This window comes from Bos indicus x Bos taurus, chromosome 26 (genome assembly GCF_003369695.1).
Source record: "Bos indicus x Bos taurus breed Angus x Brahman F1 hybrid chromosome 26, Bos_hybrid_MaternalHap_v2.0, whole genome shotgun sequence".
In the NCBI taxonomy this organism is placed as follows: domain Eukaryota; kingdom Metazoa; phylum Chordata; class Mammalia; order Artiodactyla; family Bovidae; genus Bos; species Bos indicus x Bos taurus.
The window spans coordinates 30056626-30071310 of NC_040101.1; the positions used below are offsets into that span (position 1 = coordinate 30056626).

The 14685-nt window shown below is 45.9% G+C and overlaps 2 protein-coding genes across 16 annotated transcripts in view; both read left to right on the forward strand.

Moving 5' to 3' along the window:
- The first annotated feature begins 812 nt into the window (after positions 1-812).
- Positions 813-6308, forward strand: NDUFB8 (NADH:ubiquinone oxidoreductase subunit B8). Of its 2 annotated transcripts, none has more exons than XM_027528343.1 (5): positions 813-852; positions 1205-1331; positions 2790-2889; positions 3491-3646; positions 6122-6308. In XM_027528343.1, the coding sequence occupies exons 1-5, from the start codon at positions 828-830 to the stop codon at positions 6212-6214; spliced, it is 501 nt and encodes a 166-aa protein (XP_027384144.1). In that variant the 5' UTR covers positions 813-827; the 3' UTR covers positions 6215-6308. The 2 variants fall into 2 exon arrangements, with proteins under 2 accessions (XP_027384144.1, XP_027384143.1); XM_027528342.1 differs by having other exon boundaries at positions 819-943.
- A 3170-nt stretch (positions 6309-9478) lies between these two features.
- SEC31B (SEC31 homolog B, COPII coat complex component) overlaps positions 9479-14685 on the forward strand; it is a 33272-nt gene continuing 28065 nt past the window's right edge. For 13 of the 14 annotated variants that reach the window (XR_003508837.1, XM_027528685.1, XM_027528679.1 and 10 more), the window contains exons 1-3: positions 9479-9585; positions 11661-11747; positions 12099-12222. Coding sequence is in view for 12 of the 14 variants with exons in the window: in XM_027528685.1 (XP_027384486.1) it covers positions 11669-11747; positions 12099-12222 (203 nt within the window). In the remaining 2 variants the exon portion in view is untranslated. Of the gene's footprint in view, positions 9586-11659; positions 11748-12098; positions 12223-14685 lie in introns of those variants that run through there. The other variant, XM_027528688.1, reaches the window with a different exon arrangement.

Below are 14685 nucleotides of genomic sequence, written 5' to 3' on the forward strand. Positions count from 1 at the left end.
TCGATTTTCAAGGCCAAGGGTGCGGATTCAGTTCCCAGTCGAGAAATTGGGATTCCCCCAGCCGCGCGGCTGAAACAAAACAACCGGTTTGTGGCCAATTTATGTGTTGCATCGTGCCTCTAAGTGAAGAAAAAAATTACTCTAACTGAAGGAAAAATTAATGTGGAAAACAAAACATGAACAAACAAAACCAAGCACTAAATTTGAAGAATGATCACGTTTGAATATGTAAAGAGGAAGTGCCACTGAAGGAGAGGAACAAGGCAAGCAGTCAGAGAAGAGATTCTCTCTCTTTAGTCGCTAAGTCGTGTCCGACTCTTGTGACCCCATGGACTGTAGCCTGCCAGGCTCCTCTGTCCATGGGATTCTCCGGGCAGTAACGCTGGAGTGGGTGGCCATTTCCTTCTCCAGCGGATCTTCCGGACCCAGGAATCGAACCCGAGTCTCCTTTATTGCAGGCAGATTCTTTACTGACTGAGCTATAAGGGAAGCCCTAAAAATGAGATTAAACAGGCTCATTTTATTTATACAGGTCCTGGGGGAGGCGAGTCAGCTGTCCACCCAAGATACTCAGATTCCGAGTGCCCGCTATTCCGGGATGCATCTGAGTCAGCAGAGGGAGAAAAGGGACTCAACAATCAGAAATGTCAAAGCAGTGACCCGCTTGTTTTTCTGTCCTTTCCTCCCTGCCTCTCAGCCTCTACAGATCCGCGGACCTTCCGTGTGGCTTCCCAGCACCGTTTAAGCCCCGCCCTTAGTGAACCTTTAACACTTTTCTCCCTAATCGCGTTTGGCCCGGCTCAGCCGCCGTGACAAGGTCTTTGCGCATGTGCGGGGTGAAACTGAAAGAAGGTGAAGATGGCGGCGGCCAGGGCGGGGGTCCTGGGAGTCCGATGGCTGCAAAAGGCAGCCCGAAACGTGGTGCCGCTGGGTGCACGGACAGGTCCGCTAGAACGGTCGAGGCCTCAGTGTGGGTGGGAGGGGGGAGTGCCTGAGGTTTATTGTGTTGGGCGCAGGGTGGATTTGGTGGGGTACCACGGCCGCCGAGTCCGGGGAAGGGCGGAGGTGGAGTTGGGATATCCACAAAAACAGAAGGAAGGTCTGCTGGTCCCTCGAAGCCTCGGGCTCTGACCTTGAAGCCTGAAGCCTTTAGAGTGGCAGGAAAAATGAGGTCGCTTCTGACCTGCCCTCGTCTGCCCTCCAGCCTCCCACATTACCAAGGACATGCTCCCGGGACCCTATCCCAAGACCCAAGAAGAACGGGCTGCCGCCGCCAAGAAGTATAATATGCGGGTGGAAGACTACGAGCCGTACCCAGATGATGGCACGGGGTGAGATAGGGTCTGCTCGCACCCGGGTAGTAATGGGAGAAGTTCGGACTGGGTGGGTGGCTCTACTCTGACCCTTTTCCCCGAACCTTTTCGTGACCCCTCAGAGTCAGTGGTGTGGGTGCTTTTCTCGGTGGAGAGAGGTGGGAGGGGAAGGGTGAGCAGCTGCAGTCGAGAGGACTTTAATTTTCTCCTTGGCTCAGGCTGTTTTCTCAGATGAGGAAGCTGAGGTTTTAATAGCTCCCCTGAGGACCCCTGAATAGCGGGAACCTTCCTTGGTCCATCCAGAGCGCAAGGTTTCATTTAGATTGAGCATCTGCTGGGCTCAGGTGGTGTCATCCAGGCACGTGACCAGGCTGGAGCTGGACTGCTGTCATGAGAACCTTATTTGTAGATAGAGTACTGTGTCTTAATATGTGTATATTTCTCTTTTTTAATCGTTGCTGTTAGCGTTTTGGAAATCTTAGCAACTTTAAAAGGTTAAATGGCTAACTCTTGCTCCAGTTGATGATTTTCCCCCACACCATCTCTGTGGTTAATTACCTGAATTGATTACTGTCATCCTCATTTTCTCCCTAGCATCACTCTTTCAGCGGTGATTTCAGCAGCTCCTATTCGTCTTGTTGTTTTCCAATCACTTTCTGTGACACATGTCTAGTTGTCATCATTTCCTATGACTTTTATTGTGTTGTGGACAAGAGCAGCCTCCGTAGCAGTCTGTATAAGTTGAACCTGGACTTGTTGGTGAAAAATCCAGCCTATCACACCCATACGGTGTTTGAGGCTTCGAGATGTGTGTCAATTTTGTGGTTGAGAAACACAGTTGCTAGGAACAGTGCTTCTCTCATCTGTACCTTTTTGTTTTTATTCCAGTTAACTGGGCAACCTTAGGTTCAGACTCTAAACTTCAGTTTCTTTTTCTGTCTACTGAGGAAAACAGAGTGATTGATTGTCAAATTCCCTTCCATTGCTAACATTATAACATGGTGTGACTTTTTTTCTTTTTGTTGAAAGAAGATAAGAAAAGCTTACATATGTTAAATAATGTTTCGGAGTTTGACATGAATTTTTAATAACAATTTGGACTTCTGCAGTTAGTGCTGTGCTTAGTGAGTAAAAATTGAGATTTAATAAAACAAAATAGCAAATATTTTATTAACAATAATTTTGATACTGGAAAGCATTCAGGAAAATTAATCTCTTTTGTACCATTTGTAGGAATGTAAATTGCCACAGTCTTTCTGGGGGGATATTTGGGATATTTACCAGCAGCCCTTTAACCCAACATTTCTCAATATGTGCACCACAGGAAAACACTGAGATCTTGATTGGAAGGTTAGTTCCTCTGTCCTTAGGGGGAGGCCATTATCTTGTCACTTGGTTTCTCATCTCAGAGATGAGAAGGCTGTGCATTGTCGGAGGCTCTCAAAGCCGTGTCCAGAAGTTCTTGCTGTCTCTCAGGTATGGTGACTATCCGAAACTGCCTGACCGCTCACAGCAGGAGAGGGATCCATGGTATGACTGGGACCACCCAGACCTGCGGTTGAACTGGGGTGAACCGGTGAGAGAACCATGTCCCATTTGCCCTTTCTTCCTTTTCCGTATGTCTTCTGTAGATCAGATGGCACTTTTCTGCCCAAGTGGGCTTTCCTGTGGCTCAGTGGTGAAGAATCTGCTTGCCACTGCAGGAGACATAGGTTTGATCCCTGATCCAGGAAAATCCCCTGAAGAAGGACACGGCATCCCACTCCAGCATTCTTGCTGGGAGAACCCCATGGACAGCCCATGGGTCACAAAGAGTCGGACATGACTTAGCGACTAAACATCAACAACACTAAGGTTTTTCTGCCCAAGGAAGCAGGGTCAAGTGCTCTGAGATCTGAGGTTCCCTGTGTGTGTGTGTGTGTGTGTAAAGGACTTCTGAGAATAATTGAAGCTCTTGAGTTGTGAATGTTCATGATTGGGACTGTGTCTGATCAACCAAACCCAGACATAAGCCAGCATCCAGTCCTGTGGGCCAGAGTATCTCAGATGTGGCTCTCAGAATATTGCCCAGGGCAAGAGAATGCCTTTCAAGTCTTGTTTGAGGCTCTAATCACTCTGGACTGCCTGCCTTTTGCAGGAAGAGCAGTATGTGACGGTGATCTGCCTTTCTGTCTCAGATGCACTGGGACCTGGACATGTATATCAGGAACCGTGTGGACACGTCCCCGACTCCTGTTAATTGGAACCTCATGTGTAAGCACCTCTTCGGCTTCGTCGCCTTCATGCTGTTCATGTTTTGGGTAGGGGAAACTTACCCCGCCTACCAGCCTGTGGTGAGTATCTGATGAGTGCTCCCTCAGGCACACTTTCCTGAGGGAATGCAGTCTCTGGAGTAGAGATCTACCCGATACCAAGCTTGGCTTCCTGGTGAGGCCTATAGAGGGCCTTAGCTATTAGCTACTGGCCTGGAATAAGTACCAGAGCACAGCTTTTGCCTGTATCTTGGGTCAGTCTGAGTGAGAAGAAACTATGTAGGACTAGATGAGGAATGAGAATGAAGAAGCCAGCTAGTCTTTAGAGTTGCCATTTGGAGAACTGTACTTACCACCGTATTTCAGCAAGTGATCTTTTAAGGTAGAGTCCAGGAATCTCAAGTTGAAAGCTTATCCTTTATTGGTGTGAAGGGCATTTTCTATAGGAAGCAATTAAATGTTTACTACAAGCATGGACAGTTAATTTAAAGAACATGAAGGACACAGCAAATATACTGTCTGTATAGAACAGACTTGTTGCCAGGAAGGGGGTGGGGAAGGGATGGATTGAGAATTTGGGATTAGCAGATGCAAACTAGTATAAATAGAATGGATAAACAACAAGGTCCTATTATAAAGCACAGGGAACTATATTCAATATCCTGTGATAAAGCATAATGGAAAAGAATATGAAAAAGTTAACTGATTGATTCAGTTAACACATAACTGAATCACTTTGCTGTACAGCAGAAATTAACAAACATTGTAAATCAACTATACTTAAATAAACTAAAAGAAGAATGAAAATATACTGTCTAGCTTTGAGGACATTTAATTCGGATAAGAAAATTTAGATATGTGACGTGAGCAACATTGGAACATACATAGGAATTTGGCACAGGTTTTGTGTATATATGTGTGTAGTGAATATATGTGCTTGTGCTGTTAGGATTATGCTAGATGCTAAAACATATGTTTAGATGATGGAGAGAAGTTGAAGAGAACATTTGGGGGAAGAAAACAGAATGGAGGAAGAGGACAATGAGTTAGCTGGAGTGGAATAGGTTTATAAATAGCTCTCAGACAACCAGCTGCACCTGGGGAACTGCTAAAAAGTCAGATTCCTTAGCTCTTGGAGAGCCTAATTCAGTAACTCCACAGTGGGGTTCTACAATCAATATTTAACAAGTTCCCAGGTAATTTTGATGTGCTGGGAAATCAGGTGTGGAAACTGCTGTGTTAGAAATATTGTGAAGTGCATTTGATCAGTTTGGTTGGGCACCTTTTATTGCGTGGCTGAGGGATGTGGACTTGATGGTATAGTAATGCATTAGTTGAATAAATGTTTATGAAGCTCCTGTCATGTACCAGGTACAGAAGGTGCTAAGGGTTGGGAATACATTGATGACTTGGCCTGCCTCTAGGAAGCAGGGAGCCATGTTGGGATTTTGAACAGAAGAATGCTGTAATGATGCCTAGGTTTTTAAAAGATTAACCTGGGAATAGTCTACAGGGTGGACTGTGAGAAAGGTACTAAAAGCGGGAGGCTGCTGTGTCTCCAGTTGGCTGCACAGTGCTGCCTCTGCTGAGATAGGCAATGTCCTAACGGTAGCGCGCATGTCTGTGCATGGACACAAGCCTTCCTACCGAGCCCCAGGGGCCCCAGGCTGGAGAGTGCACATAGGGCTGGTGTGAGCACTAACTTCACTTCAGGAGAGCAAGAAATGCAGTGTGGCTCTTCCATTTTTCAATTCTGTAAGCACATCACCCTTTTCTCCTCCCCTTGAGCTGTTCTCTGACAGCTGTTTGTTGGTAAAGCCAGCAGCCCCTAAAGCACGTCCAAGCCACGTTTCCTCTGTGCTCACCCCACTGCTGCTCCTGCACGCCTCATTTGCTAGGCCACTTTAGTGGTGGAGCCATTAGAGGCTGAGTGACTTAAAGGAGATTGAGTCTGTCTCGACCCCGAGAGAGTGGGATGGATGGATGCATCATCTCATTTAGAAAGCTTCCCTCATGCTCTCCCTTTCTCTCTCTCCCTCCCTCTCCCTCCTCTTTCTCTCTCTGTCACACACACATATACTGTAGGCACCACTTCTCTTATACACACACACACACTCTCTCTCTCTCTCCCCCTACCTCTGTAGGCACCCTTTCACTTATACACACTCTCTCTCTGTAGGCACCCCTTCTCTTACACCACACACACACACACGTATACTCCCTCTCCCCCTCTCCCCCTCTCCCCCTCTCCCCCTCTCCCCCTCTCCCCATCTCCCCCTCTCCGCCTCTGCCCCTCTCCCCCTCTCCCCCTCTCCCCCTCTCCCTCTCTCCCTCTCTCCCTCTCTCTCGGCACCACTTCTCTTACAGTCTAGGCTTTCTCACTGCCTTGGGCTGAGCTGGGAAAAAGAGTGCTGTCCCTGCTGTTCTGGCCCAGCTGGGTCTCACCAGAAGCTACTGTGTACCTGTTTACTGTGTGTGATTCTTTGCTCAGGGTAGGCTGTAGCCAGGTGTTGGCTGGATATATGTTGTTCTTGCTGACCTGTGTTTTCTCCTTAGGGGCCAAAGCAGTATCCTTACAATAATCTGTACCTGGAACGAGGCGGCGATCCCAACAAAGAACCTGAGCCAGTGGTTCACTATGAGATCTGAGGAGGCTTCATGAGCTTTGTGTTCCCTAACTGACTCCTTCAATCCTAGAAATTTAACTTTAATGAAATCCCTAATAAAACTTAGTGCTGTGGTATCTGTGCCTCATTTCCTCTGGGAATAGCTACTGCTTAAGCATAACTCATTTGAAAAGACCCTGATGCTGGGAAAGATTGAGGGCAGGAGGAGAAGGGGACAACAGAAGATGAGATGGTTAGATGGCATCACTGACTCAATGGACACGAGTTTAGGTAGACTCCGGGAGTCGGTGATGGACAGGGAGGCCTGGCATGCTGCAGTCCATGGGGTTGCCAAGAGTCAGACATGACAGAGTGACTAAACTGAACTGAAGCATAAGAGGATGTTGGTCTGTTAATTTCGCTGGGAAAGGTAGTTGAGGGTTCCAGTTGTGCAGCAGGTAGTTACGGGTAGCTCCCCATTTACAGGGTGTTCTGACTTTTCAAATTGGAACAGATTTATTTCCCATAAAAAAACTTGTAATAATAGTAGTTAGCTAAAAAAAGTGTACTTTTACATGTTTCAAAATACTATAGGATAAATAGGTGTTCTGGGACAGGCCTAGGGCTGTGATTGCCTCTAATTTTGTGTGTATCTCATAAGAATATGTATTTATTAAAAACACACCATTGTAAATAACTATACTTCATTTTAAAAAAAAGAGAATATGTATTCCAAAGCAGCTTCTGAATCCTAGACTGTTATAAGTTGACATTACCTATATTTATGAATTAGAGGATAGTCACTGAGTTATTACTGAACCTATGCATGGCTTTCATTACCTTAATGATTCATCCAAGCTCCTATAATAGCCTTAGGAAGAGAAAAACCATGTTTTTAAGGGTCTATCTCAATGCATCTGTTAAAGAGAACCAATTTATGTTCTTTTCTTCCCTTTAGGGACATTTTCTTAAATTACAGTGATACTGCCTAAAAACCTGTCCCATAAAAAAGTGTACATTCAGCATGATCTATGGAAGCAAGTGCATTCACATTAGATAAGTGGTCCTTTGGAGGTGTGAAGACAGTGAAAGACGTTTATGAGATCAGGGAGTATGTCTGCTGAAATGCCTCTTTTTTTTTTTCTTCTTTTTTGAAATGCCTCTCTGAAGGTCTCCACTGCTTTTTATGTCTTCATTCTCTGTCCTTTAAAGCATTTGATAATCATTTAACAAACGTCTGTCTGCCTAATATATATGACACTGATAGGCCTTGGGGATATAAAGTTGAACAAGAAAATAATTGCCTTCGGTGAGTTACCTAGAAAAGAAAACTAGCATTTATAAAACAAGGTGAAAAGAATTTCTAAGATGTCCCAGTTGCAGGAAGAGTGTGTTTTTTGTTCTTTTTTAAATCATGTCCTACTTGAAACTAACCTTATGCCTTTGGTTCAGATTTCTTTCAGAACACACACCTTGGCCTCATTCCCTCCTTTAAGGTGTTGCCTGAGGTTCAGTTTTCAATCCTGTTTCTTCACCAGTACCCTACATTCTTTTCTGTTCTGAGTTCAAAACTCCCATATCCATGTGAAAAGGAAATCTAGAGCTGTGTCACAAAGACAGGGCCCAGTCATAATCAGCTCACCATCTTTGGAGGTATATCAGACTGGACTACAGTAGAATTCATGCATTAAAGTTCTGAATCAAAATAACTTAGGTCCAAAATCTTCAGCTGCCTACAGAATATTTTACTTGGAAATGCCATAATTCCCTCAATCGATATATATGATCATAGATATCCCTGCCAACTGTTTACCTATCAGTCACAAGAGCCTGTTCAGCTATTACAATCTGTTACAATCCGTCAATCCAAGAGTTCATCACCTGGTACCTGAATTGTTCTGTTAGTCTCCTAATTTGATTCCCTGCCTCCAGCTCTGTTCTCTCTGCAAGGGGATCCAGATTGCTAGTGATATAATCTTACTGCATGTTGTTCAGTCACTAAGTTGGTTCCGACTCTTGCAACCCCATGGGCTACAGTCTGCCAGGCTCCTCTATCCATGGTATTTTCCAGGCAAGAAAATACTGGAGTGGGTTGCCTTTTGCTTCTCCAGGGAATCTTCCCAACTCAGGATTAAACCAGAGTCTCCTGCATTAACAGGCAGCTTCTTTACCCCTGAGCCACCATATCTACCTATAATTTTCAGTAACTCCCAATTACCCGCAGAGTGGAATTAGTATTCCACAATCTGTAGTCAGCCCAGTTCCCCAACTGTAGCCGCTTTCATTCACAGTATGGGAAATGCCAGGGCGCCTATCAGTCTGTTGGGCCCCTTTCTCTTTGTTGGGACATCACCTATCTTCTTGAAACTTCAACGTGCAACACCTGTCTCGTCTCTGATACCTTCCGGGTAGCCCCTGGTCTCGGAGAAGGCAATGGCAACCCACTCTAGTACTCTTGCCTGGAAAATCCCATGAACGGAGGAACCTGGTAGGCTGAAGTTCATGGGGTCGCGAAGAGTCGGACACGACTGAGCGACTTCACTTTCACTTTTCACTTTCATGCATTGGAAAAGGAAATGGCAACCCACTCCAGTGTTCTTGCCTAGAGAATCCCAGGGATGGCGGAGCCTGGTGGGCTGCTGTCTATGGGGTCGCACAGAGTCGGACACGACTGAAGCGACTTAGCAGCAGCAGCAGCAGCCCCTGGTCTACGGTCCCTCGCTCTCCAACCATCTACAGCCCTTAATTAGTTCAACATTTGGGAGCACCAGTTTTTGGTTCGCCGCACAAAGTCACTCTGCTATTAAGGCCTGTGCGGGCTAAGTCGTTTCAATTGTGTCCGATTCCTTGTGACCCTATGGACTGTAGCCCGCTGGGTGATTCTGTCCACAGGCTTCTCCAGGCAAGGATACTGGAGTGGGTTGCCATGCCCTTCTCCAGGGAATCTTCCCAACCTAGAGAAGGAAGCCGCGTCTCTTACGTCTTCTGCATTGGTAGGCGGGTTATCGCTAGCCCCACCTGGCCTAGATTGCTTTTCACCTTTTCAGCTAAGTGGATTCCACAGAGCGCTCCTGGAGCTAGGACCAGGTCTTTTCCGCTTAATTAGTATTTTCCCTTTGAGGGAAAATACACCAGAACTTTAATAGTCGCGGGATCTGACCCACTGCATAATCACAGGACAGGTGAGGGAAGCCCCACTAAAAGCTACATTTCTATGAGGGAACGTTCTCCGTGGGTTGTCCGGGTCCCGGGCCTGGCATCTGGCGGCGCCTGTGGCGGTGCGGGCGGCCTGCACTACTTTTGGCCCTCTGCAGCCGCCGTCCACAGCGCCCGCGGAGCTCCAAAGCCCTGAGGGAACCGGCTCCCGATTCCAGCTCTGCGGCCCCAGACCCTTGAGCTGGGCTCTCCGCGCAGGTTGGTTTTCCCCGCCTGTCCCGGGGTTCCTGAGAGCAGAAGGCGCGCCGGGGACCCAGAGCGCGGTTCTTCTCTAGCAGGAGTGCCAGGAGGCGCTCGTCCTCGGCGGAGACCCCGGCCCCCCAGGCTCCCGCCCGGGGGCTAAGGCCGGTGTGCCTCTCAGGGGACCCCACGATGCCCGCCCTGCTGTCGGACTGCAGCCGGCTCACTCTCCCTGCGGCGCCCGGGCCCCGCAGCCCGACGACGATCTCTCTCCAGCGCTGCCCTCGCGCCTCCCTCAGCAGCCCTGGGCCCTGACCTGTCCGGGGCCCAGAGTCGGCCGCGGGTCCGTGCGTCCCGCCCGGGCGAAAACGCCCGTCGGTGCTGACGCCGGTGAACCGCGGGGAAGGCCGACCGTCCTCCATAGGGAGTGGACAGCTAAGGAGGCTGGCTTTCCCCCTTCACTGCACCAGTGTGTCCAGCTCTTGGTTGCATGATCATAGCTCTCCCCACCTTTGACGCTCCTAGGCCCCGCCATTCTGACCGCAGCGGGGACCATTTTTGCCAACAGTTGTCTCTGAACAAAGTAGATGACAAGCCTATCTTCTCAATTTGTAGGCTGGTATTTAAGCACTATGGAGTTTACTTTAGACTGGTGTAATGGTTAAAAGCAACGGGCTCTGAAGGCTGGTTGGGGTTCACAGCTTGGCCTAGCCAGTTTTCTTCCCTGTAAAATGGGGATAGTAACTACTGACCCCGGAACCATTATTAGAATTAAATGGGAGGTGCACGTTAAGTGCACTGAGCTAATTGTAGCTCCCACTTCAGAGACCTTTCTCCAGAAACGTGAAAATGATCTTGACCAGCAGGTGGCACTGGTGACCGTATAGTATGATGTGCAATCTCGTCAGAGGAGTCCTGTTGTAGCCTCAAGTGTTTAGAGGTGCCCGGGAAGTCTTGGTTGAGTTGGCAGCCCTAAGCTTTCTTCAAGCTGGACAGTACATTTGAGATTAAGTAATAAAACTTGTTTTTGTTGGTCAAGACTAACCTGGCTGTGGGCTTGCTCAAGCAGGTCACAGCGGGTCCCAAGTTTACTCCATCAAGTTCATTGTTGAAGTGAAGTGGTAGTTTTGAGCAGGGCTCAAGGGGGTTTGTATTTTATTGAGTGTGATAGAAGCCACTGAAAAACTTTAAGCATGGAATGTCAAAATCCTCTTTTTTATTTTAAAAGTTTACTGTTGCTCTATGCAAAGAAAGAATTGGGTGATGGAGATGAGCAGCAGGGAGATGACCAGTAATCTAGGTGATAGATGATAGGGTCTTCAAATAGCGTAGTGGTGGTGAAGATGGAGAAAAATAGATTAAGATATATTTTGGAGGTAAAATCTGGAAGACTTAATGATAGATTAGAAGGGAAAGAAGGAGAAGGAGGGATCTAGGGTGATTTGCAGGGTTTGGGGTTGAGCAGTTGGCTGTTTGCTGAAATGAAGCCTGAAGGAACAACAGATGAAGGGGTGAGATGGTAGAATGGAGAATTCCATTTTAGACAGACTAACTTTTAGGTATCTTTACTAAACCCAAGTGGAAATATTTGATTAGCAGTTGTATATAAGAACTTGTAACTCAGAGGAGAGATTTGTGTTGCTGATAGAAATTTGGCAGTCATCAGCATATGGATAATGTTTAAAACCAAGGGAATGGATAGAGTGGCTGAGATTTTCTGGTTTGATGGTTATCATCACCATTGGGCCTGTGGCAACCAGTGTGGTTCAGTATCTTTTAGGATTTAAAGCCTTAGATTTCAGTAACTGGGTAAGTTCAGTTCAGTGCTCAGTTGTGTTTGACTGTCTGCGACCCCATGGACTGCAGCACACCAGGTTTCCCTGTCCAACTGGGTAAATGAATTGTCATTACAGATCTGCAGTCGATCATGTATTTGTCACCCTGTATTGCCTCCAAATACTCCATCCTATGGTGGAGCGAGGAAAACAGGTGCTCGTGTCCACAGGTGTTCCCTTTATCTGGCCCAAAAGCTTGTGGTTTCTACTGTTGTTTTCAGTAGGCTGAGGATCATGTCACTTTTCTGCCACCTACAGGACAGACCATGAAGCTGAAGGAGCTTGAGCGACAAGCTGTCCAAGTGTGGAGCCCAGCCAGCCAGTACCCTGTGTATCTGGCCACAGGTATGGTGATACTGTGGATGAGGATCCGCTGGATAGGTTAAAGGGAAACTTAGTATCCAGTGCTCTTGATTGTGCTTCAGAGAAAGTTTCAGAGTCATGGAAAGGTGGGGTTGTCTAGCAGCATAAGCAAGGGGATATTAGGAGTTTTAGTCCCTGGGGACAATCTTCAATTATGGCTCAAGGCTAAGCACCTCATGCTTTCTTGCTCTTTTTTGGAGGTACCACTTGAAAAAGGGTATATCCAGTTTTCCCCCATTCCTCCTTTTCTCTACTACCTAACCATTTATACCCCAAATCCATGCATATATTGTTGCTCACATGCTGCCTCTTCCTGACTTTTCTTGTGCCTAGGAACATCTGCCCAGCAGCTAGATGCCTCCTTTAGTACAAATGGCACATTGGAAATCTTTGAGGTTGATTTCAGGGACCCCTCTCTGGACTTGAAACGCAAGGGAGTCCTTTCTGCCTCCAGCAGGTACTATGTCTGAACTGTTGATGGGTATGCAGGACAGATCCTAATACAAACCTTGATGGGGAATCTCAGGAGTGGTGTGTGTTTCTCAGGGCTCATGAGGGGACAAGTGAGGGGAGAATGATCTTTAAGTTGGAGAGAAATTAATTCTGGGTTTATTTTGCAAGAAGAATTTGAAAACTCCCACTCACACCTTTGTGGGGAGCAGCAGCATCAGGCAGAATGATGTGATAGAGATGCCTCACACAAGCCTGGACCCATGAGTACCTGGTCTCTCTCTGGAACCCAGAGATGTTGGCTCCTTCCTCCCTTGGCTCTTGTGAAAATAACAGCCTTGCACAGTATCTCCCTTTTCTGCCAATGAGAGGCAAATGAATGATCCTCTCCTCATTGCTGTCAGGCACTGATTGGGCACTCATGGATCTCATGGCTCTGGCAGACTTACAGGGCTGGGTATGAGCATTCACTGAGCCTATGTACACATGCCAGGCACTATGCTGGGGCTCTGTATATTGTATTCATTTCTTAAAATGAATCTAGCCAATAAATACCATTATTCCCATTTTACATAGGAGGGAACCAAAACCCCGGGAAGCTAGAATTTAAGTCTGGTCCTAGCTGACTCCAAGACCTGCTTTCTATTATTCAACTGTTCTTTTATTAATTTTGTAAAGATGAGGCTTATAGTCTGAATCAGTGATCCCCAGATTTTTGCACCATCAGGAGAAATGTGAATATTCATTGCACTCAAGTATATTTTCAATATAAATAATATACATGTATTACTGTATTATTTTTTAATATAAAAATATAAATCCTTTTCTTATATCCCAGAGGATTTTCTTGCCATCCCCCTTAAAAGATTGCTGGTCTGTTATGTAACTTTTCATCTTACGCCTTTTTTAGTTCGTCTGAGTGATTAAGATACATAGAAGTACCCTCCTCTTTCTTTTCATGGCTTGACTTAATAATGAAAATAAGTTATTCTTCTTACTTTCTTGAGCTTGTATATCACTTTATCACTCCTTTATTATTTATCACTCCTTTATCACTTTATTACAGTATCTCTTATTTTGCAGTTTTTTACATTTCTTTCTATTTCCAGTACCTGTACCTTTTGAAGAGAGGCCTTGGCAATTTTGCCAGTAATGATGAGATATTCTTAACCTGTAAGTAGGCATTTCAGAAAGGGCTGCTGAAAGAGGAGAGCTAATTTAATCATATTTATACTCCTGAAGATAAGAAAAGGGGCAGTGGGCAAGGACTCTTTTCTTAAACCAGCCAAGTAGCAGCTTCAGCACAGTAGTGGCTCCTTAAGGCCAAGAGTTCTTAAGAAAGAGCTTATTGCTTAAGAAACCTTGAAACTGAATCCTGAGAACCATGTAGGCAGAGACTTTTGTCTGTTTTATTTATCGCTGTTTATTTATTTATTAATCGCTATTTATTTATCTCTAACATCTTAGAATAGTGCCTGGCATTAGGTAGTTGAAAATATATCTGTGGAATAAATGAGTGATATTAGAAACTTCTGGATTACCAACCTGAGCATTCATATCCACCACTTCAGTTAGTTATGGTCAGTCTTCTGTTGGTCTTAGTGCCTGAAGAGCTTTTCAAGGGTAACAACCTGTTTTGCAGCCAACTAGGTTGAAAAGGCTTCCTTTTTTCACCTCTGTAATTGGGTCTAAAGATTGATTCTCCTTCTCGAAGACCTAGGGGGTTACCTTTGATGCAGTTCTGTTGCGGCCTTTCTGAAGAAATCATCTTAGATGCTCCAGGGTCTAAGGCACTCACTTCTTTTCATTCTAGCCTAGGTTAGGCCACTTACTCAAAAGTCAGCATCACAAACAATTGACCAAAATGATCAGGGTAGATAAAGCTCAACCCACCCTTTGCTTTATGCTTTCCTCTTTTCTGTGTCATCTTCTGCATGGTTAAATGGAAAGCACAGTTGTGTTGGATTGCTGCCTTGCCTAAAACTATATGACTTCAAGCAAATTTAATTCCATCAGTGATCTTAGGTTTCCTCACTTATGTATAAAGAAGAGGTTGTATAAGATGACTTCTAAGAACCTCAGTTCAGTCGCTCAGTCGTGTCCAACTCTTTGCGACCCCATGAATCACAGCACGCCAGGCCTCCCTGTCCATCACCAACTCCCGGAGTTCACTCAGACTCACGTCCATTGAGTCAGTGATGCCATCTAGCCATCTCATCCTCTGTCATCCCCTTCTCCTCCTGCCCCCAATCCCTCCCAGCATCAGAATCTTTTCCAGTGAGTTAACTCTTCGCATGAGGTGGCCAAAAGTCTAAGAACCTACTGGGCTCCAAATTTAGGTCTTATGTTCTTCCCTTTTTCTAGCCTAATTTCCTTCCTTTTCCCCTAAAAACAAAAACAAACAAACAAAAAAAACCCCCTCTCTGTATCTCTCTTATTATTGATTTAACATTTTTCAAAATCTTCCCTC